Genomic DNA, 25,077 nt, shown 5'->3' on the forward strand with positions numbered 1-25,077 from the left:
AGTACTTGCCTTTTTCGCAGATTCAGAAAACAAAACTCCATTGTTTCCAATGATGCCAACAGGGTACCCAAATATTCGAGCAAATCCTCAAGAGAAAATAAAAAAGAGTTATAATTTTCAGGGGGCTGCTTGTCTACAACTGAGGCATACTGCACATTGTTTCACTTGAGATCAAAATCTCAATTAAAATGTAAATAGAGGTGGTCTGTGGAAAAAAAACCTTGTGTTTTTTTTACTCCTAAAGGTACTAGGTTTCTTGTTTTTTCTGTTTATGCTTCTCAAAAGCCCATATTCTATGTAAGGTTTTCTAGATTTACTTAGTTTGTTTAAATGACTCATTCAGAATATACACTTAGCACATATGTAAGTGCCTCCCAGTGTACCAGAGACCAGGGTGCCCTGAAATATTTCTTTTTAAAGTTCAAAATATCTCAAACTTGGGCTGGAGAGATGGCTCAGTGGTTAAGAGTACTAGCTGCTATTCTAGAGGTCCTGAGTTCAATTCCCAGCAACCATGTGGATCATAACCATCTAAAATGGGATCTAATGCCCTCTTCTGCACACAGGTGTACATGTAGATAGAGTACTCACATATATAATAAATAAACTTTAAAACATACATAAAATTTCACACTTTAAAGAAAAATTTTTAAAAAGAATATTCTGATTTTATCTTCTATTTCTGCCCCAGATGCTATATCTCTATCAACAACAATAGTTTCCAGTAGGACTCTAAGCTACACACACACACACACACATACATACACACACACACACACACACACACACACACACACACACACACACACATACACGAAAGGGAAAAAAAACCACAGCCTGTCATTTTGAGAAGCAGATGCTTAAGGTAATTTGCAAATCAGAAAATTTTGCTTAGAGAAAAATTCCTTCATCTTTCAACAAGCCTGGGTCCTACCAGAAGCAAGTGCTCAGAGCCCAAGAACTTACTGGCTATGCCAGGACATTGAGTCAAAGGCTTCTGCCAAAGCCCCCCACCTGGACTTAGCCACTGGGCTCCAGTGCACAGCTAGGCTGCCCAGCATAAAGCGGGTCCTCCAAACATCACTCAAGGAAAATGAATAGAAAGTGTGTCAACGTATGGACTGAGTCAGAATGCTGAATTTTGAATGATACGCTTTTGTTCTTTACTTCTAGCTTTGTCTGGATTTTATTATTTTTTTGCCATCATTTTTTATTTATGATAGAACACACTTTGAGGGCCTCACAGGATTCTCTGTGTTTCTCAGACCTAAGGTCCCTGCCAGAGGCCCATGTATAATGAACATCCTAAATGTATTGACCCTTTAGAAGCTGCGAGAGGGGAAGGCTCCTGGGAGATCTGTGAAGTGATCCATCCTTGGTCCTGCCCTACCCATGAAGGGATGGAAATCTAGCACATGATGCTAACCACTTTTTAACCACTTACAGTTCAGCACTCCCAATGTCCTGTGGGGGGGGAGTGAACGAGCAGGGGCAGGAGTGGGCATCGAGGCACAGACAGACAGGCTAAGTAGGGCACATGCTCCCATTGTGCCAGCCTCTCAATCAAGAAAGGACCTTTACTAATTACCTGACCCAAACAGAAAAGCAGTACGTCATAGAAATCTCCTAGGCAAACATGTAAGTGTGCAGAAGAAACCTTAAGGAGCTTGCAGAAACACCCACGCCTCTCACATTCAGCTCTACTCTCTCCTTTCTCATCTCCCTTTTCTCTCCTCCTATTCATCTATCCCTCCTCTGACCCCAGCCTTACATGAATTCCGGTACAATGGCGAAAAGATGGGGGAACCAGCTGTGTCCCGATGCAAGGACACAAGAGTCCCACCATCTTTTAGCAGGTACCAGGCAAGCACTTCGAAGGAGAAAACAGAAGGAGAAAACAGGGACAGCCCATTCATCTTAGAGGGAACAGTCTCCCTGGTAGGATTGTTTTAAACCGCTACACAATGAGGGCTACATCCTGCACTGCTGGCTGACAAATCCTGCCTATATATCAAACAAACAGCTCTTAATCACTTAAACACCTAAAGAGAAAACCATAAATCCCCTTCCAGCATCAACCATTCTCTTGTTCATACATCAAGCTGGGAGGAACTGCCAAGATCCAGTCCTAAGCCTCCACTGACAGCTGCAATGTGGATTTTTGTAGCTTCTCTTTTCTTGTTCTGTTAAGTTTTATTCAGGATAAATAGTGTATTTTCAGGCTTTTTACAGTCTAATGAAATTTACAAAATCTGTTCTGCCGTTATCTACTGGCGGGTTACTATGAGTCTAGCATCTGTTTGAAGTGGTTTCTTTCAGAAGCCGACAATGCCAACACTTTAGATACACACTGTTTTCCCCGACATGGCATACTGTCCTGAATTTTCAATTTGGTGTTTGAATGCATTCCTTAAGAGAGGGGCCTGGTGTCATCCCTTAAGAGGGGTCTCTGAGGTCAAGAACATTTGCTGCTCTTGCAGAAGACATGGGTTCAGTCCCAAGCAGCCACATTAGGTGGCTCAGAATCGCCCGAAACTCCAGTTCCAATGTAGCCAACGCCCTGGTGTAGCCTGCACGGTCACTAGGCACATATGTGGTATACATAAACATGTAGGCAAACACTCATACACATAAAAAACAAATACACTGTAGGAAACAAAAGTGTCTACAGGGAGGCTCTGGGAAGACTCCACTCACTTGGCAGCCTTCTGTGACACTACACATTCTGTGTAACTCAGGATGAACTGGAGCTATACGAGGGGACAGGCTAAAGTCTTGAAAACAATTGCTACCCAGAGAACAAAAAGCGTTGCAAATACTCTCTGCTCCTGTCACATCAAGACCACAAGGTCACAGGTAAGAGTCTACGCCACAGCATCAGGCTGTCGTCATTTTAAGCTCTTTGGATCCAGGAAGCCATTTGGGTACAAACCATTTTCATAAAACAGCGACACCCGACAACTGACTCACACACTTATGCCTCTCTGGATAACAAAGCTCCTGGCGTGAGCTTTGTGGCAAGTGACGACGCTCGTGTTTCCGACTCTTCCCTTCTGTACCTGTAACTAATGTGTCTCCGTATAAGGCCTTGAACTCATTGAATCTGCTCCCATCCACGATTCTAGCGATGACCTAAGAGGGAAAATAACAACGCTCCTGAGAAATTACATCACAAAAACATGTCTGCAGTGACTAAAGCTATTTAAAAGGAAGGCAAGTCACAGCGATGTCACCTTCGAGCTCATGCTACGCAGAATAAGCTCTTCAGAATTTCCTTTGACACGTAACATAGTCAGTGCCTGGAGTCATCCCACACTGTGATATTTAGGATATGCATAAACATATGTAGGCAAACACGCATACACATAAAAGATAAATAAGCCTTAGGAAACAAAAATTATCTCCATGGAGGCTGTGGGAAGACTGAACTCACTCAACAGCCTTCTGTGAAATTATACATTTCATAGAACTCTGGAGGAAGTGGAGCCAAACAAGGAAACAAGGCTAAAAAGTCGTAAAAAATAGCTGCATACAGGAGAAGCAGCAGAAAATCTGGGGCTGGTAGGTAAGCCAGAGCTCCAGGGGTCTGTCTGTTTGTTCAGTGTCTTTTCAGGGCTTCAGAGAATCAATGAAAATCTAAAGCCCCACCGAGGACTTGGGGTGAGGAACGTTGGAATGACTTGTCCGGGACTCAATGTGCCAGGGTAAGTCACTTCTTAGAAAATACTGTCATTTACTCCATGACACTGCGAAGGTGAAGAAGGGGTTCTGACAGCTGGGAAATAGATGAACTGGTAGGAAAGGAGCCTGTAAATGATGCTGAGAGGAACGGCTAGCTCCAACTGCAGCTCTACCACAGGGAAACTCGTCACAAGACCCTTAAAGCCCTGGGGACACAGCCTAGTGGCAGAGATCTTGGTGAGTATGTACGAAGCCTTGGGTTCCATCTCCAGAACTGCCTCCCTCCCCTAAGTAGTCCAAAAAAGTTCTCTAAGCCTGTTTGCGATCCTACCCTCAATAGAGGATAACATTTAAAAGTACTAACTAAAACACATGGTCTCTGAATAAAAAGTAGCTATTAGTACTCTTAAGCCTCAATAAATGTTTATTAAGTCTCAGTAAGAACCAGCTGAGAGACTGGCTACATATATTGTCAATGTAAAAGGAGCGGAGACTTCTAGAGAGTTTATCCTTGAGTTTCTGTCACATAAGTCTTTCAGGAGAACGCATGCTCAGCTCACTGAGGAGCCGACTCCAATCCTAGGACCAAGAGAGCAGACTGTTACACATAAGGCCTGCTCTGTGCTTCTCTTGAACACATTTGAGATGGTGCATATGACTCCATGACACTCATGCTTCCTTAGCTGAAAAATGAGGGGCTCATCCCAGCATCTCTCCTTGCAGAAAATGAAAACTTACTTTAAATTGGTTTTTAGTTATTTCCCTAAATATGGGAGCAGAACAATTTTCTGGTCCTGCAGACCTTGTAAAGTGAACCATTTAAACAATCAATACATCACAGCTTCAGTCTTCCCCATGAGGGTGAAGTGTCCCAGAGGCCCCAGAAACCCAGGGCCAACTTCGTATAAAACAACCTCGGATTGGCTTTATAATTAGCACTCTTATACAAAAAGTATATGAGTTACCTTCAGAAGGACTCAAACTTCAGGAATGGGCAAGTAATAGAATAATATTCTAGCAGCAGAAGCCAATGCTCAGAAAGGCTGGGTCACCACTATACCTAACTGAGAGAATAAGCCAGGTTTTACAGTATCACAACAGCTGCATGTGCTATAGAGGCCTCTCTGTGAGGCTTATTTATTATAGAAAAAAAAAAATGGAAACATTGTAATAAATGACCAGCAAGACGCGGCAAAGGCTAGGTTTCCATTAAAGCCCAGTAAGAAGCATGCGAAGGCAGGGATTGGTGTCTGCTGGTAATGCTGCCAGCTAAGTGAAGTAGTGGCTGTTCTAGAAGAGGATTCTCAGCCATCTCAGCAGATCATGAGTACCGTGTCTTCTGTCTGTACTTAATTAAAAGTCAGGCTAAAAAGTCATTCTAAACTTTGTAGCTGAGTCACGTTGCTGAAGCAGAATTTCTATACAATCCAAGATTTAACAGTAGCAACAAAGTATTTCTTAAACATCTGGAGGCATCTCTACAGTGCAACACCACCTCACCAATCCCTACAAAACCAAAACCAAAAAAGGTCTGCCGACCATGTTGCCAGACACCACTTTGAGAATTTGAGAGCTAGCCATAGAGAAATGGTTACTGAAGAGATTTTTTTTTGTTGTTTTGTTTTTGGTTTTTCGAGACAGGGTTTCTCTGTGTAGCCCTGGCTGTCCTGGAACTCACTCTGTAGACCAGGCTGGCCTCGAACTCAGAAATCCGCCTGCCTCTGCCTCCCAAGTGCTGGGATTAAAGGCGTGCGCCACCACCGCCCGGCTACTGAAGAGATTTTTAAGGACAAGGACTAATATATGTAATTTATACCAGATAAAGTACAATTTTTAAAAACTTACATACATGGGGGAAGAGGATTAAACATGTATATGCATACATATATCAAAATACATTACTATGTATTAGAAATACATTAGTGTGTGTGTGTGTGTGTGTGTGTGTGTGTGTGTGTGTGTGTGTACAGCCATCCCTCATCCATGAGGACTTGTTTTATGTCCCATATCCAAATCCATAAATGTTGAAGTCCCTTGCACAGAATGCCTTAATACTTGCATATCATTTACACATACTCCTTTAAACTTTGAATCATCCCTAGATTACTTACAACAATTATCAGAAGATACTTACTATAATGCTTCACATGAACAGCTGCTATACTGTGCTGTTTAGGGAGTAACGTAAGAAAAAAAATCTGTACATGATCAGTACAGAAAAATACCCTTTTCAAGGATTTTCAGGGATTGAGCTGTGGTTGATGGAATCCATATACACAGAATCCCCAGAAATGGAGAGCTAACTGTATACACAGATTAAGCCAAAAAATATCAAAATATTATCTGTTTTTTTTTTCTGAATGAGAGAACAGGCAATTCTTTTCTTTTCTGTGTTCTCTGTCCATTGCCACCCCCATAGCCAAAAGAGTCTTATAGTTAAGGGGAAAAGTAGCTTAAGATATTAAAGCCTCCAGCAAAGAATCTCATTAATATGATTTCCTAATTTTAAATGTATTCTGCCAGCTATAGAGAACTGAAGAAAATCTAAGCAAACACTGAAAACTGTCACTCTAGCTTCCAGAAGGCTAATGTCACAATCTGTAACCATAGCAACAACTCCAACCATAATCGTCTACTCTCGGCTAATGTCATACTGATCTAAAAAGGTATGTTTTTCTCTTTCAACAACTTAATGACATCTCGTCTATTTGGCGGAAAGAGAACACTGAGAGAGAATAGTTGAAAATGCTGTGACCATCCTTGGTAATTCTTGCTGCCTACAACAGCATCGAGTCCCATCCATGAGCAAACCAAGCTTCCTTGTGGTACAGTGAAAACTTCCCAGTCACTGAGAGCCTTTCCTCATTTGCGGCTTACTATAGACCAGCAACACCAGGTGCACCAGCCAGGACAGCTCTCCTGGATGTCACCATTCCTTACTAAGACCCACAGTTGTCCCCCTGCATGAACAGTAGCTTTAGGGGTGGCAGCTTGACTCACGGGTTGGGTCTCGTCTCATCTCCCACATACCTCTCGGACATCAAAGCTCCTCTTAAGGTTTGCACCAACTATCCCATACAGTTCATCTGCGGGGAACAAGGGCTCTTCAGAAGGCTCAACGGTAACCTACGGAAATTTAGGACAAATGCACTGTGTTTAAGTTCAGGATTCGGCACAGGACAAAGTGCTCCACGGGAAAAGGAAACAGAAAGGTCCCTACTCACATCCAGTTTCTTCTGATAATTGAGACTCCTCACAACCTTCCTTGTTAAGTGAAGGGCGTGGTGGTCGTCCAAAGCATAGTGGTCAGTGACCCCAGACTTTCTGCAGAGTAAAACATACTCTAATAATCAGAACCTGGAAAAGGAGAGTAATTAAATATCATAAGTCCTAAATACCCTCCCTGATCTGAGGATGATAACACCTTTGCTTCCTTAATAGATGCTATCTTATTTTCATAGTGTCCCTGGCAAAGGAGCATCATCCTTACAAACCATCATCCTTACAGACCATCATCTTATAAAGAGCATCATCCTTACGAACCATCATCCTTACAAACCATCATCCTTACAAAGATCATCATCCTTACAAAGAGCATCTTCCTTACGAACCATCATCCTTACAAAGAGCATCATCCTTATGAACCATCATCCTTACAAAGAGCATCATCCTTACAAAGAGCATCATCCTTACAAAGAGCATCCTCCCTATGGACCATCATCTTATAAAGAGAGGAAAGCCAGAGGCACAGAGACTAGGACCCGCAGCTGCTGTATCGGAGCTCACATCTTAGATTTCTCACCCTGACCTGGAGGCTACAGGGCTTGCTCATAGGACTTCTATTAAGATTCATCCTGTGTACCTTGAACAGAATCATGTGTGATGCCCAACCACACTCAGCATGCGTTCACAGCATAGTTACACGACACAGCAGTAGCCAGCTGAGGCTTTGATGTAGACACCCACAGTGGTCTCTCCTCTCTCAGACTGCTGAGCTGCCTTCCTTCCAAGTCCTATGTGGCTCTCACTAGTAGTTAACAAAAGGGCTCAGACAACAGATAAAAATGGGAAACAGTGACTCTGTGGTGAAAGCCGTGGGAGTTCTCAGTCATGCACATGCTTGGCTCTAGGGATCAGTTCTGTCCCAAGCAGTGGCTATTTCAGATACAAATCTACTAGGGCTTGCTCACTCTCTCAGCTGACTCTCCAGCACCATGTCTGCCTGCGCATTCCCCACCATGACAGTAATGGATTACACCTTCAAAACTGTAAGCCAGACCAATGAAATGTTTTCCTTTATAAGAGTTGCCATGGTCTTGTCTCTTCATAGCAACAAAATCAAACTAAGACAGTATGGGAAAACTATTACAAACAGTTTTGACATCTTGTCTGTCCAACGTTTGAAAGTCGTTCTGGCGTTCTAAATAAGAGCAGAGACCACATTTACTTCTCCAGAGCACACACGGCAGCCCCTCCAGCTCCTAACTAGATTTTACAGCCCAAGTTAGCTCAAAATGCCTCACACACAGTGGCAGCTGTAGCTACCACTGCTGTAGCTGTAGCTGGACTCCTAGTTGCACTGTGATTCAGGTGAAATGGAAGCAGAAAGAAGACTCTAATTCAACATTAGATTCAATGTTTTCCTATGAAAGATGCAAAAATTTGCCATAACAGGAAAGAGAAATCTTGGATGAGACACTATGTAGATCTTTGCTTAAAATTAACTCTTAATGATGACTAAGCAGGTATAAACATATGTTGAAAAGACAGAGAATCCAAAGAATTTGTGATTTTTTTTTTTAAATTGAAACAGGCCAGCTTCCTTAGCCTCCTCAGTGCTGGGATTATGGATTTTCCCAGCTTTAACATTTAGTTTTGTGGATTTTACTATTATTATTATTATTATTATTATTATTATTATTATTATTATTATGTGTGTGAGTGTGTGTGGTGTGAGGTGTGTGGTGTAGTGTGTTTGTATGTATAAGGTGTTTGTGCAATGTGTGTGTGTGGTGTGCATGGTATATGTGTATGTGGTGTTTGTATGTGTGTATGTGTGTGGCATGTATGGTGTATGTGTTTGCGTGTCTGTGTGGTGTAAGGTGTCTGTGTGTGTGTGATGTGGTGTGTATATAACAATGCTCATGCCAAGGTCCCAAAGCCAAGGTCAGAAAATAACTTCCAGGAGTCAGCTCTCTCTCCACCAGAGCTCCAGGTCTAGAACTGTGGTTGTCCAGTTTTCAAGGCAAGTTCTTCAACCCTATTTTTTAAAAAAGCCATCAGTACCTTACTATTTCCCCATGACTGTCTTCACAGACTACAGGGAGGAATGCTAACCGAGTATTTGATGAGTACTAACGAGGAGGGTTCTATTCCAATTTTCGCCTTACATAGCAGCAGAAGGGCCTCCAAGAAGTTCATCACCTCTGCCAAGTCACAAGGGCAACCAGGGAGACAAGTGGAAGGCCAATTCCAGAGTCCCTACACTGAATTTGATAGACTACCTACAGTTTCACCCTTTAAAATTGCTAAACTGTTAAAGAAGAAGGAGGAGGAGGAGGAGAAGGAGGAGGAGGAGGAGGAGGAAGAGGAGGAAGAGGAGGAAGAGGAGGAAGAAGAAGAGGAGGAGGAGGAGGAGAAAGAGGAAGAGGAGAAAGAGGAAGAGGAGGAAGAGGAAGAGGAGGAAGAGGAAGAGGAAGGAGAGAAGGAGAAGGAGAGAAGGAAGGAGAAGGAGAAAGGAGAAAAGGAGAAAAGGAGAAAAGGAGAAGGAAGAAGAAGAAGAAGAAGAAGAAGAAGAAGAAGAAGAAGAAGAAGAAGAAGAAGAAGAAGAAGAAGAAAAGAAAGACAGAAAGAAAGAGAGAAAGAAAGAAAGAAAGAAAAATTAATATTCCCCCAAATACTACCTCCCTCTCTTTCTCTTGATTGATTCAGTCAGCTAGCTGGTGGTGGCACACGTCTTTGATCCCAGCACTCAGGAAGCAGAGGCAGGTGTATCTCTGAGTTCCAGGCCAGCCTGGTTTACAGAAAGAAGAACAAGAAAAAAAAAAAGAAAACCCAAAACAGCAAAAAGTAAGTCCAATACAATAATCGACCCTGACCCCCAACAAGTGCTGAATGGGAGGAATGAGGGAAAGGCTGAGATGAAGGTCTCTTAAGCGAGTCAAAAGGCATGTGCTTTGTAGAAAAGAATCCATCCTATCTTCTACCATAGTCACTGGGCTCCTTGTGGTTAGGATGACACAGAACAGAGGACTTCTCATACCTGACTGATGGTCAGGTCTACCTGCCCTTTAGGACACAGTCCTGAGTCCCCGTATGCTTTCAAGGTAAGGTGAACTGTCCAGTCTGAATTAAGTGCCACCTCTTAGTTAGGCAGATGCTTCCTGACAAGATCCTGCCCTCACAAGTCAACTGCCTGCAAAGCAATCTCTCAAACACCCCTAACTTCTCAGGCCTACAGAAATGCCTGGCCCCTGCTCCAGCTTCAAATCTGCTCCTCACCCCATGCCATTTCAAATATCAGGGGATGAAGTCCTTTCCTGTCATCTTTATTGTCTTCTCCTGTATCTTTTGTAAATAATCTATGAAGTCCACTTGGACAGTAAGATCCTGGCTGATAGATAACAAGCACTCAAGTGAGGTTTGTTAGATCACTGAGGAACTGCCTCAGGCCTGGGGGGGGGGGGCTTGACTCTCAAAAGCTATGCTCTGACCTCCACATGTCGTCAGTATGCACACTCACATACATGAGTGCCTCTATGTTTGCCTGTACACCAACACAGACTAAGGGTTGTTTGTTTGTTTGTTCTTAAGCGGCTAACACTCACACGTGAAACATAGTTCTACAGTCCAGAGAACTGAACCCAGAGCAGCTGACTGGAAACACAAACTATGGTTTGATCTGGCAAGATAAGCAGAGGGGAAACAATGTAAAACTTCCTTTAAACAAACACAATGGCCAGTGACCCTAAAAGGAAACAATTGCTCTTGCTTTACCTGCAATGCAGGTCAGCTCCTCCGAGATCCTCAGCCGACACCTCTTCGCCAGTAGCTGCCTTCACCTACAAGGATAAAAGCCACAGTAAGACTGGTCCATGGACAATACAAACAAGCACATTGCTTAAGCTGACCCCCTACATTCTTCCTTCATAGAGCTGAAGTCCACTGTGCTTTCCCATCCCACCTCCAGGCAAAGAGAGAGATTATTATCTCCAGTCTACAGAAGGGAAACCTAAACCCAGACTCAGTGAGAGCTGACCACAGCTCCTGGACAAATGATGGAGTCTGGAAACTCACTCTCCTCTTCATGAAGATACTGCCCAGCACACCTTAAACCTGTGTGTACCGTCATCTCTTACTGTCTGGGATCCCTTTTCTTTCACCTACCTAGTGAGCTCCCTCTTGGCCTGCAAGAGTCCTCCTGGTGATGATACCCTAGGGTATTAAGCATGTGATGCTGGTCTAGCTAAGGGTCCAGGAAGAGAATCTCACTCACACATCTACATGCTACCTTTGGTCTGTATTTCAGCTCTCTGTTATCAGCTCTATGCTGTGGGTTTCTTGGGAGATTCATTCATCTTCAAATATTTAATAACCAGAGCTATAAAATCCAGTTATTTTATCTTTAAAGTGGGAAAAAAAATTCACCAACCTAAGTTATCCAAATCTAAGATCTGACAGATCTGACAGAATGGAGCCAAGAAAAGGAAGAAAATCAAGCAATAAACCAAGAATGACTTAACTATAGCCCAAGAAACTACAAGAAAATGAAAGAAAAGTCATTTAGAACTAAATTCCAATCTCATCTGGTAGGAACTGTTTGTTGATTCCTACTTACTGGGCTGACTAATTTGTTTCTTGAGATAAAAATAAAAAGATTTTATTAAAAATAATGAGAATTAGCCTAAGATACACCCCAGGGACAGCTATTCTTCACTGTATCAAAGGCTCTGTATTAAATAAAATATCTTTCCACAAAGAGACGCAATTAAAATTTTCACCTCCAATTATCCCACCCTTAGAAGTAAATTATTGGTTCTCTTTCCAAAAAAAAAAAAAAAAAAAAAAAAATCAGTGCAAAAAGGCTTTCAGTCCAGACAGTAACTAATTATAAGAGGTGTCTGAATATTTAAAGTCATAAAAAGAGATAAACAACAGATATACTATATTTATTCTCAGGAATCTGACTAATTTCCACTGGGGAAAAATAGGGTTGTCATCAGTTAGTATTTGTTGAACGCCCACAACATCTTGATGCTGTGACAAGTTCAGTGACACAAATCAGAAACAATAACGGGGGTTCATTCTAGTAACCAGCAAGCTGGGACAGTAAGGGAGCCAGGAGAACAGAGAGTTCCCCCAAACCCTCTTCTGAGTCACTTGCTTCAACCACACTAAGCTACTTCAACTAACAGTGCCTGAACCCCACCCTTCAAAGCCTCCCCCCAGCTGCCTACAAACAAGTCAGGATATGGAATTCTCAGTGCATGGTGCTTCCGATTCTTCCTCCCCTCATCATTAGTCTCACATGGACCACTGACAGAGGTTCAGATCTCGAGAACTCCAGGCTTCCATGCCCACTGAGTCAAGTTAAATCTGAATCCATGGGTAGACCTCAATGAACCCTGCTAAAACACTGGGTATTGCCCCAGCACTAACTACATGCCATGAATCCTCCCAACAGACGTTTTCAAACCTCACTCATACCTTTCCTTGTAAAGGTTTCTACCCCTCACATGCAAAGGTAAATGTAGAGTATACTTTCCTCTGAGCCAAGGAGAGCTATCAAGAGCAGCATGGGAAATGGTAACAGATAAGAAAACTAACACATTGGAGTGTTACCACAGTTAAAGTGCCAGCTCCTTCTGGTCTACCTTATCTTCCACAACTGTTATTAGAAATCACACAGGAAAACACTTACTTTGCATGAAAATGAGTTCTTGCTGGTAACTGACATGCCTTGGGGGCCACCACTGTAAAGCATACATTTCAAAGGCTTTTTTTTTTTTTTTGTAATTATGAGATTATGCAGTAATCACCACTACCTAATTCCAGAACATCCATCACTCTCAGAAGAAGCTCTGTTCAGCAGTGGCCATTCCTGCTTCCCCCCTCTCCCTAGACCTTGACAGCCACTATTCTACTTTCTATTCTGTGAATTTGGCACCTTTAAATATTTATAAAAGTGACATCACAGTTTTTTTTGTGTCTCACATATTTCCCATTCATGCTATGAAGACCTTTCTACGTCTGAATAATGTTTTATTGCATGTATGTTATAGTTGTATAATTCCTTGGACTTGCTACTATTAGATATTCTTGGGTTTTTCTGTACATAGTATATTCTGTACTAAGGCACATGATTTCCTGCTTTGAGATCTAGGACCATGGTATGACATTAGCATGTTAACACAGCAAATGCATTACTGAGAACCTCTACCATAGAATCAGTGGAAGGGAAGGGAAGACCAGTGAGCTACACACAGTTCTCAGAAGGACTCCAGGCTTAGAGTTTAATTCTATGTGGCTACCTTACTAATATCTGTGTGTGCATGTGTGTGATGACTATTCAGGTGTGCATGTATGTGTGTGCACATGCATATGAGGTCAGAGTTCAAACTCAAGTATCATTCCTTAGGAGACATCCGCTTTGGTTTTGGAAACAGGGTCTTTCAGTGGGGCCTGGAGTTCACCGATCTGGCTTAGTCTGGTTGTCAAACACCCCAGGATCCTTGGGTCTCTGCCTTTCCAGCATTTGGAATGACATGCACATGCCACACATGATACCTCACACTTTCTATATAAGTGTTAGGGATGAAACTCACGTCCTTGCACTTATGTAGTGAGAACCTTACCAATGCAATATCCCCCAGACCCATAAAATTCTTAATCTTTGAGCCAGGACTAGTGGCATATGTCTGTAGTCCGAGCATTTGAAAGATGGAAGCAGAAAGACCTCTTGAAATACTTAATTTGAGACTAGTCTAATGGGACTTCAAACTACTTTGAATTCATATTTCATACTCCTTCTCTCCTTCCCTCCCCACTCTTGTGTGTGTGTGTGTGTGTATGTATGCGTATGATGAATATTGATACATGCTAAGCACATAGTCTGCCACCAAGCCACACCCCAGCTTAATCTGAATTGCCAGCTGTTTTTGTCAATATTTCGGCACATATTCATTGCACAGTGATAGTATTTTCACTCACGTGTATCATGTACTTTGATTCTATTTACTCCTCACTACCTTCTCCTGACCCCCTCCTTCTTCCTAATTGTCTTCCTCTTCTCAAATACCCTATATTCCACCTTCTTGCTTTCATGTCATATAGATTTCAATTTGATGCGGGTGCCAGGGAACTGAATTCTGGCTCCCATGCTTGCATAGCAAGCTCTGTATCCACTGAGCCATGTCCCCCACCCTGCTAAATAAAACTGTACCACACACAAACACACACACACACATACACACACACACACACACACACATACACACACACCACGGTTTCTTTATCCATTTTCCTGTAGATGACATCTAGGCTGATTCCATCGCTCAGCTATTGGGAATACTGCTGTGATAAACACGGCATCGAGGTAGGTTCCCTGTAGCATGCTAACTTGGATCCCGTCGACTACATTCCTAGCAGCAGAACACTGGATCATTCTGAGTCAGGGTCTATCTAGTCCATAGAGGCCTCAAACTCAACACCCTCCTGCTTCTGACTCCCAAGTGTTAGAACTGCTAGAGTATTATCACCATACCTGGCTGAATTCCTAATCTCTGAAATGCCCTATCTTTGAATATGAGCTTTTAAAACGTTATCTAAGGGAACCACTGAACACATCCTTAGGGCTTTGGCACCTCAGCCATTTCCTGGTCTGTCTTCTACAAACTCCCAGTCTTCTACCAACGTGTGTATGACCCAGGCCTTTGCCTAATACCGCCTACCCAGCCATAGCTAGCAACTGTTACTACACATGCCTCCAGGGGGCACACAGCTAGCACAGGGATGGTTTCCAGTTAGGGTGGAGCAAAGAAAGGCTGGCCTTGTCTGGGGGTGGCACTGTGAGGCATGTGCTCCAGCTGAGGATGCAGGGAAGCAGGGGCTGGAAATCAGCCTTCTGTCCTTCCAGATCTGAGTGCCAAGCACACCCTGGCATAGAAGACATGTGCTTATAGGAATTTTATGTTTGGTATGGGGCCATTGCATCTGGCTTGCTTTTGTTTTATTTTGTTTTTATGAAAAAATAAAACTTTTTAAAAGGGGGATGGGGGGGGGGTTGGATATTGAAACAAGGTCTCCTGTAGCCCAGGCTGGCCTTGCTCTATAGCTGAGAATGACCTTGATCGTCTGGCTTTCCTACCTCTACTTTCTAAATACTAGGAGTACAGTTGTGTGTCATGACATCCAGCTTAAAACACCTTCTAAAATGAGCCAGGCATGCAATAGTCTCAAACAAATGAAAATATTTCTTACACCACATTTCTTCTGTTCTATATTTATTACCTCTTCCAGAATTTCATCACGTACATGAAGGCACACAAATGTATACTTCTGAACATCTTACCCAAAAGTAGTACAGCATAGATAACCCAGTCAAATTCTTAAGAGAAAAAAAAAAAAAAAAAAACCAGAATGGTGAGGCCAGATATGGCACATATCAATCCAAGCAGAAACAGATTGATCTCTGTGAGTTCAAGGCCTGCCTGGTCTACATAGTGAGTTCTAAGCTAGCCAGGGTTACACATTTACACATTGTGTCCCTATCTCAAAGAGAAATGGTGTGTGTGGTGGGGAAGAGAAATATTCGGAAGCATTTAATAGGTTTATGTTGTAGGGAAGAAAAACCTTCCAGAGATAGATATGGCACAGCTGCATGATAATGCAAATATGTTTAATGCGACTGAAGCAAACAATTAAGATTTATACACAGTAAATTTATGGGATGCATTATACTTACCATATTTCTAAAGCATGTAATAGTTTATGTGTTGTATATTTAACTTCAACAAATCAATAATCAATCAACCAAGATTCTTACAGTCTTACCAAGGGTGGTCCAGCCAAGAAGATGGTGCCCTGCTTTTGTACAATAATGTTTTCATCAGCCATCGCAGGCACATATGCACCCCCTGCTGTACAGGAGCCCATGACCACAGCAATCTGCAAGGGAGACACAGACAAGCATGAGATGAGACTCTACCCGTGTATAGAACTGTTGGCGGTATTGGTAGAACATCCCCACAAACACTGCAGTGCCTACATGCTGCTAACAGCTGATCCCTGGACTTCATTTTAGAAATGGAGTCCTGAGATGGTTCTTATTATAGCCTAGCCTAGTCTAGAACTCACAATCCTCTCATCTTCTGAATCATGAGACTCCAGGCACATATCACTCACCCCCAGTGCCCAACTAGTATAATGTCTTTTTTGTTGTTGTTTTAATTTGTGTGTGTGTGTGTGTGTGTGTGTGTGTGTGTGTGTCTGTGTGTATGTATGTATGTATCCATCCAAAGTATGAGAGCAGGTACCAGAAGAGACCAGAAGAGGGCATCTGGTCCAATCCCCTGGAGCAGGAGTTTCAACTCTGTGAGGACCCTGGTGTGGGTGCCAGAAACTGAACTCAGGTTCTCTGAAAGAGCAGCAAGTACTATTAACTACTGAACTGTCTCTCCAGCTTCTCAGAATCGTCTTGTACAAACCCATGTTAAGAGCTTATGCCACTCTTACAAAACATACAGTCAACAAGCCTCTCAGGAGAACACTGGCCTGAAAAACTACTAGTCTGAGCAGCTAATGGAGAAAAGAAACCTATCACACACCCACATCAATAAAACTGCCTCAGAGGAGAACTAATAACACTGTACCTAAATAATCACTGAGCTCATGGGAACATTGCATAATGGTTTAAATGAGTATTATTAATATTTTGTGTTAGTACAAATATGGTATCTTTTAAGTATAAAACTAATGTTAACATTTGCATTTTAAAAGTCCACTCAAATGGCTAAGGAGATACCTCAGTGGGCAAAGTGGCCTCAATATCCATGTAAATAAATTGGGCATGGTATGTGTGCCCAGGATCCCAGTGCAGGGGAGGCAGAGAAAGCTGAATCGCTGGCCTTCACTGCTACGATGGCCAAGTCAAATTGGTGAATTCAGTAAAAGTGGAAGACCTTACCTCAAAAAAAAAAATAAATAAAAACAAAAAAATTAAAAATAAGGATTAAGGAGATGGTCCCCTGTATAAAAGTACTTCCCATTCAACTTGAGCAGAAATTGTCCAAATTCACAGCACCCATGGAAAAAGCCAGGCATTGCTATGGATGTCTACAACCCTAGCATAGAGGAGTGGATCCCAAAAACATGCTGGGCAGGTAGCCTAGCTGAAATGGTGAGTTTACGAGCTTCCCACTTAGTGAGTGAGAGATTCTGTCTTGTAGCGGTAAGTCAGGGAAGTAACAGAAAATGTCCCCATGTCCTGCTCTACCTTCATGTACAAGCATGAACTCAGACAGACACACATATATGTATACGCCTCCCACAAGTAAGTAAGTAAGTAAGTAAGTAAGGTGGAGAGTGACCCAGTATTGACCTCAGGCCTCCACACGTACAAGCACACATGTGTACAGGAGTGGGTATACCCCCATACATAACACATGAAGCATGTGTACACACACAAACACACTGTTGCTCAGAAGACAATGTTGGGCTGGCAAGATGGCCCAATGGGTAAAGGCACTTGCCACCAAGCCTGATGACCCAAGTTCAATCCCGAGAACCCATGGTGGAAGGAAGAACCAACTCCCAACCGTTACCTAATGGGTCTGGATCAGTGGTTAAGAGCGCTTGCTGTTTTTGCAGAAGACCCAGATTTGGTTCCCAGAATCCACAAGGCAGCTCACGTCTGTAAGTCCAGTTCCTGGGGCTCCAACAACCTCTTCTGACCTCCACGGACACTAGGCATTCACATGGTACACATACATACATGCAAGCAAACATACTCACATACATAAAATTTTAAAATATATTTTAAAATGTTGTCATCTGACTTCCACATGCATACAGCGGCACACACACACACTAATATAGTTTTTTAAAGAAATTAAAGAAGAAAATGAATTGTGAAGCTGGATGATGTATTCAAGGAGTTAACAACAATGGTTACCCTCAGGTGTTCAAAATCTTTCCATTTTAGACAAAGCTTAAGAAAATTGTTGCTCAAGGATTAGTACAGCACAAAGAATAATACATAAGAGTTTGGCTAAATACCCATTAAGAGGAATAAAAATATCACCAAAGAAAAATAAGTACATAATAAATTCTTTTTAAAGTATCACATAAAAACAGGTTTTGTTTCTAAGCCCACTGTTCTACCAACTTGCCTTATATTCATGTAAGAATCTGCTTTGATAAACAGCATGACACACTAATTTTAGCTCAAAGGATATGCTCTATGAGTTAACAAATTCCCAACCACACAGCCATCACACAAAGCCTCCTCCCTCAACTAAACAATTTGTGTTTGCTATTAAACTGTTGACATTTAATTGTTAATATAGCATTGGTTTTCCTTTATTGTGGAGCTTATCAGAACTGTGCTTTCAAGACACCTACAGCTATAAAAATCCCTCCCATGCACACAAAGTGGCAATACTTGTTGTAGCCAAGTTTTCAGTAGCAGACAGACATCAGCAGCCCACCATGTCTTAGGAATAAGTGAACTGTGGATGAATTGTTTATATCTAAATATGTCCTTTTAAAGAGAGGCAAAATAACAAAATAGAATGCCAACACAATCAATCTGTGTGGTGTGCCCAAGTGTTTTAACTGTCTCTGTACTTTATGAATATTTGAAGTATTCTGAGCCTTTTACAATGTTCTAAGGCAGTGATTCTCAACCTATGGGTTGCAATCCCTTTTGGGGTGGAATAACCCTTTTCAGGGGTCACCTAAGCTATCAGAAAACACAGGTATTTACATTATGGTTTCCAGAAGTAGCCAATTTATAGTTATGAAGTAGCAACAAAAATATGGTTGGAGGTCACCATAACACGAGAAACTGTATTAAAGGGTCACACACATGGCAGTGTCAGGAAGGCCAGAACCACCGTGCTAAAGGAACAAAAGACAGTTTTACAAAAGACAGTTTTACATCAGTACCCTGGACCTACACAATACTGGGTTCAGCTCAAACTATCTTAGTGATCCAGAGGGAAAAGGCTCAAGGATCTTAGAGCAGAGTGTCCCAGTGATGGAAGATTCTAAAAACACAACAGGTTTCAAAAGTAAGACCTAAAAAAAAATCTGACAGGCAGAGTGGCGTTCCAGGAAAACAACTAGAGAGCAAAGGAGAGGAAAGAATAGCAACTGTCAGCAAGTACCAGAGACAGGATGAGGACTGGGAAGGAGGGGTGGGGGGTGGGGGGGTGGTGAGAAGAAAGTGGGAGGGAGACAGGAGGTGGGGACAGGGAGGAGGGGAGATGGGGAAGGGGAGGACAGGGAGAGGGTTGTGGGGAGGGAGGCGGGAGCAGATAGGGGCAGGAAGGGGGAAACAGGAGTGGAGGTCCAGGATGGGAAGCAGGAGTGGGGGGAAGAGGGGAAGTGAGGGGGAGAAGGGGGGTAGACAGGAGGAATTACTCTGTCTGAATGCCATCATACCATCTGCTATGGAATGTGTATTTGTGTCCCCTCTCAACTTCGAGTTAAAACTCTAATGCCCTGTGTGATTTGGATTGCCTCTGGGGAGGCAACTGAGGTTAGCTGGTCACAGGGGTGGAGCCATGATATCATCATGGTTCCTTGTAAATAGACACAAAAGTCTCCGTCCATCGTGAGGAGAAAACCAGCCCAAGTATCAGCCCCTGACTTGAGAGGCTTCTGTCATATTGCCAGAAGCGTTTCAGATGCCTGTCCTCCACAGTTCCCCTGCAACCAAGCAAATCAACAATGTACTCTTCTGACACCAAAGGGCAGGTGAGTGAGGCAAACTTCTGGATTGGTCCCCAGTAACCCCTGCTCTGGGTGTTCCTATTGTGTGATCCCTGTGAGTACAGCAGACTGAAACCACTCCTTGTAACCCTTCCCTCGCAGCCTCTCTCTTCTCTTCTCCCTTTCTTACTTTGATGACGCCAAGCAGCAAGCTGTGAAGTACTCTGGGAATGACAAGAGACCAAGCACGGCCCTCCAGCTAATAGCCAAGATGAACTGAGGGAGGCCTGGGAAGAACCAAGTCAGTCAACAACCACATGAGTGAGCTAGGAACTGGGCCCGTCCATCAAACGCTCAGGTGACTGTCTCTTGTGAGACCCTGAGCTCAACCCATGGAAACTACACAATAAATATGCATTGTTCTTAGGGCCAAGTTTGTGGCTAGTTTGTTCTAGAGCAATAGATAAACAAGTTACCTTGGTCTAGGCACATGACTCTGAGGGAGAGTGACTTGTCTCCTATGAAGGAAGCCCTAGTTTCAATCCCAAACACTGAAAAAATAAAAAAACCTGTCTCAAGCAAATATAACGGAGGCAGATCCAACTTTACTAGTGTAGGTGAGACTTGACTAACAGCATGGATAAATTCTGAGAAGTACAAAGCCAGGCAATTTCATCACAGTGCAAACATCAAGGAGTAGAATCAAGCCGTCAAACAGACGGCTAAGCCTGTAGGTGATACCACCTCAGGACCACCTTCTTCTGTGAAGCCTGCCATTGATCAAAACATCAGGATGGCATGAATGACCAGACCTTTCTACTTTCACTCTTTCACAGACTCCATCTATAAACTCTTTATCTTCGGTAGACATAAAAGACAAGGGCCCAGTAGAATTCTGTACCACCCCACAGAGTAGTACAGCCCTCATATCAAGTGAAGATCAGATACAAAGTTACACAAACTGGTCACAACAGACAAACCTGTAGACGCAAAGAAGGTCTGTGGCTGGGGGACTGGTCAGAAACGGAGAGTGCGTGCTAACAGGAAGATAAAAATATAATAAGCTCAACTGAACTCAGCAATACCCAAAATACAACTAAATTTTCACAGTTAATGGATGAGTTGTATGTACTCTTACAACACTTACATAATTTAAAAAGCACAGGCGTGGGAGGGAGGTCAGACACCTGCTTCTGGCCTCTGAGAGCAGTAGGCATTCACAGAGTACACAGACATGTGCAGGCAAACTACTCATACACATTAAATAAATAATTAACTAAATGCATAAAATCCTTAAAGGCCCAAAAACATTTTTAAAAAGCACAAAAAAAAAAAAAAAAAAAAAAAAAAAAAAACCCCACAAGAGCTATAGTTACTGTGCCCTGAGGAACCAAAGTTCTCAAATCAACAATCACAAAGAAAGCCTTTCTAGTCATACATATTTTTAATTTATTTTTAAAAGGTATTAATTTATTTATTTATTTATTTATTTATTTATTGAGATACGATCTAACTATGTAGCTCTGGCTGGATTAGAGTTCAATACCTCTTAATCAAAGGCTGGGCTTAAAGGTGATGAGCCTACTCATTTATTTTTATTTATGTGTATGTGTGTACCCATGGGAGTTTTGTGTGCACCATGTGCTTTCAAAAGCATGTGGAGAGCAGAACTGGGGATCAGGTCTCCTGGAACAGGAGTTACGGGCGGTTATTAATGGCTTACCCATCTTCCCAGCCCCCTAATCACAAGTATTTAATTTTTTAAAAAAGATTTATTTATTTTATGTATATGAGTACACTGTAGCTATCTTCATGCACACCAGAAGAGGGTATCGGATCTCATTACAGATGGTTGTGAGCCACCATGTGGTTGCTGGGAATTGAACTCAGGACCTCTGGAAGAGCAGTCGGGGCTCTTAACCACTGAGCCATCTCTCCAGCCGGACAAGTATTTAAATAAGTACAATGTTAATGCTACTCAAGCAGATGCTGATAATAGCATAAAAGAACACAGCACAGACAAGTCACCAACTAAACCAGTAGGTATCCCAGTCTCGACTCATCGTTTAATTCTAAGTTGCTCATCACCCACAATGGGGGACAAGAGGACAAGTACAGAAGCATCCTGCCACTCCATCTTCTACTCATAGGATCCAGGGATCTCAGAGTCTAGCAGCATCACCCACAGCCCAAAGGACGCCATTGTGCATGGCCTATGCAAGACCACTCCGGGATCCAAAGTGTCTGGAACTGCTCCACTAAGAACTAAAATGTCATAAAATGCATGGCTGCACTATGAGGTATGGACTTAGCTTGGGTGGGAGGCACATCAACAGTACTGTGCTAAAAGGGGCAGCAGGGGGACCCTCATCAGGACAAAGGCGAACTCCAAGAACTCTGAGAGGCAATAATCCCTCATCACCGGAGATACAATAGAGAAGGAAGCCCAGCATGACTCTATGACCTAAACCATGAACAAGAAAGTAGAAGGTGGCCATGATGACACTAACCCACAGAAACAATTCTTATCATCACTTCCACAAGTATGGTGTCTGAGAAACAGAAATAGGTTCCTGTAAGCCACAAGCAATCACACAAGACATCTTCAGACAAATCTATAACCCTCCATGTTTTCCCTTGGCAAACAGAGACTGGGTCTCGTTATAACAAAATGAAGGATACAATGTAGCCCATCAGGCAGCTCAGTGAAAGGGGTTTGTCAGGAGTCAACCTGGAGGCTTGTCAGGGAGGTCTTACACCTCATTCTGAAAAGCCTTGTCAAGTCTGGACCTCCTGCATCCCATTGCAAAGCTGAAGACCATTTTCCACTTTCATGCATACCAAGATAAATGCAACAGCGAGGGGAAGAGACCCAGTGCTAGATGGAAAAGTTAAGCCTCCCATCTTGCTGCCTTTTGCATTCAAAGTAATTGTGAAAAGAAATTACTGTCTGTATCACATTGTTCTCATCTTTAGCTGAAGAGCCACCATTAAAAATAAAAGTCACTGGGGCTGCAGCGATAGCTCTACCAGAGATCCTGAGTTCAATTCCCAGGACCCACATGGTGGCTCATGGCCATCTATAAAGGGATCTGATGCCCTCTTCTGGCCTGCAGATAAAAGACACAAGGTGCACATCCCAGATGAACTGTCACCTACACTGAGAGACCAACACTCTGCTAACTCTGAGGTACTCATGCTCACCTGTGCCAACAGGTATGAACACAGAATGCCACAAGTCCAACTTACCCACAATGCCTCTTCCTCAATCTTTTTATCAGAGCCTCAGTTTAGAGAGCCTCAATGCAACCAAATACATTGCTTTCATCCCCAACCCCTAGGCTCTATTGGCCTTTATGGAATGCATTTTTAAAATAACAGGGTCTGCCTGTTTAAGCCCCTCAGAATGATCACAGATGCTTGAAACAAAGGCAGTCACTGGAGTAACCTTCAAAAATGAGCTAAGCAGAGTGTTTCTATACCAAAGATCAAGTTATATAGCGAGTAGACTACTACGGCTGGCTGGTAGTCAAAATTAACAGGAGAGTGAATCTTCTGCTAAAAATTATAAACCCCAGACATAAGAAGCCAGCAACGTGAAACCAGCGGCCGGCAAGGACCAGCAGGGGTCCGCCTGAGTGTGCACAGTCTGCAGAGCAGCTTCAGGGCAGGAGTTCAGAAAAACCCCAACCTCTGAGGTATCTAAACTCCGGGGAGGGGAGTGGGGCACAGCTCACCACACAGTAAGGAAACAAGAGACTACTGCAGCCTGTCAGTGTGTTGGCACTTGCTTTAAAAGTTACAAGAGGTCATCTTTTAACAATATTAACATGCCTCAGCTCAGGGAGATAAGTGAAGTATTCATCTGATATTTCTCTAGTCACAAAGAACCAACAATAAAGTGTGAGAAATCAGCCAGGACCTACCGAGAAGAAGAGTTAAAAATAGCTGCTGGAGACTCAAAGAACAAAAAGGTAAATATTCTGACCTAAAAAAAAAAAAAAAAGTCTCTTTTCTTACGAAGCCAAAGTCAAATGTTAAACCTGAAAGGTCTAGCTATCTATCAACATTATTTGTTTATTTATTTATACCTGAGAATATACAGGAAATGAGGTAGACAAGAAGGTAAGAGATATTCTTAGAGATGATTGGATAAACAGATCTACAATGGGTGAGGTTAATAAGGTTAAATAAAAAGCAATCTTAGGGTAGAAAATAGAATTGGAGTGAGGTACCCACTGATCGCTGTCAAGCGCATAAAATAACAAAACCAGAGTATTATCTTAGTCTGCTCTGTGTTGTTATAATACACTACCTCAGACTGAGTATTTTACACAGACTGATCTCTGTGTATCTCTTTACCCAAACACTGTTTTCTCTGCACTAATAGATCAGTCCTAAAATAATGACTTCCTTTTCCTCTTTTCCTTGAGGAAAATTAACATTCATTATAATTCAGAAACATACCTGCAGTTAGTATAAGTTACAAATAAAGACAACCTTACAAAACTTTCTTACGTTATATAATAAGTTCTGGGTTTTTTTTTGTTTTTTTTTTTTTTTTTTGAATATTTTTATTACATTTCTTTACTTATTTCGTGTGCAGCAAGAGCTATGGTTCCATGCCAGGTTCTCAGAGCTTGCACTCACGTCGCTGGGCTTGGCGTTAAGACTCCATTTCTCTGAGCCATTTCACCTAACCAAATTCTGTTCCTTTGTTTTTCTTTTAATTCATCTGGATTAGGTGATGGCAATCACAGTTGAAGTTTTAAACAAACAAACAAAAGTATAAGACTATATTTCACCAGTGAGAAATTACCTGTGTGATATTTTTAGAGGACATAATTGCTTGATTGTAGAATATGCGGCCAAAGTGGTCCCGGTCTGGAAAGGTGTCTGCTTGCCGAGGTAAATTGGCCCCTCCTGAGTCAACTGAATAAGAAAAATGTGAAAAGTGAACATACTGGACAAACAGCCACAGTGCTAGTCACCAAAGCCTGCCCCCTCTCTTTGATGAGTTCTAGAGTCGTGAATCCCCCAACACAAGCAGAAGATTTCCTCTCAGACTCTTAGGCTTTCCAACCTTTGTTCAAAGCTCCATAGGAACAGCTCAGGAAATGTTGTCCCTTAAAGAGCAGCAGAAGACCTATAAACGCTAAGAATTTACCAGGGGAACTGAAAACACATCTTCCTAGATCAATACAAGAATCATTAAAGGATTCATGGGAAATTTGTATGTTGCTGTCTTGCACTGTTTCTGTTGTATTTTTTATTTGTTTGGGCTTTGAGTTTGTTTGTTTGTTTGTTTGAGTGGTGTAGCTGTATGGCTCAAACTATGATCCTCCTGCACCAGCTTCCTAAGTATTGAGATTAGTTTTACTACAGACCGTAGTGAGGTACAACAGTGCCTGGCACCACTTGGGATGAACAGGCATGTGGAGCCAATTTGGGCTATACAAGGAG

At 42.4% G+C, this 25,077-nt stretch overlaps 1 protein-coding gene across 2 annotated transcripts in view; it reads right to left on the reverse strand.

Annotated features, from left to right (window-relative positions):
• The window catches only part of Mccc2 (methylcrotonyl-CoA carboxylase subunit 2), a 69,561-nt gene that overhangs the window by 11,922 nt on the left and 32,562 nt on the right, over nucleotides 1-25,077 (reverse strand). For both annotated transcript variants that reach the window (XM_076927276.1, XM_076927277.1), the window contains 7 exons: nucleotides 24,434-24,546; nucleotides 15,733-15,846; nucleotides 10,678-10,742; nucleotides 6,906-7,005; nucleotides 6,712-6,807; nucleotides 3,060-3,132; nucleotides 10-86 (listed from right to left, as the gene is read on the reverse strand). In XM_076927276.1, coding sequence (XP_076783391.1) covers nucleotides 10-86; nucleotides 3,060-3,132; nucleotides 6,712-6,807; nucleotides 6,906-7,005; nucleotides 10,678-10,742; nucleotides 15,733-15,846; nucleotides 24,434-24,546 — 638 coding nt within the window. The remainder of the gene's footprint in view (nucleotides 1-9; nucleotides 87-3,059; nucleotides 3,133-6,711; nucleotides 6,808-6,905; nucleotides 7,006-10,677; nucleotides 10,743-15,732; nucleotides 15,847-24,433; nucleotides 24,547-25,077) is intronic.

The sequence above is a fragment of the Arvicanthis niloticus genome, chromosome 29 (genome assembly GCF_011762505.2).
Source record: "Arvicanthis niloticus isolate mArvNil1 chromosome 29, mArvNil1.pat.X, whole genome shotgun sequence".
NCBI lineage: Eukaryota > Metazoa > Chordata > Mammalia > Rodentia > Muridae > Arvicanthis > Arvicanthis niloticus.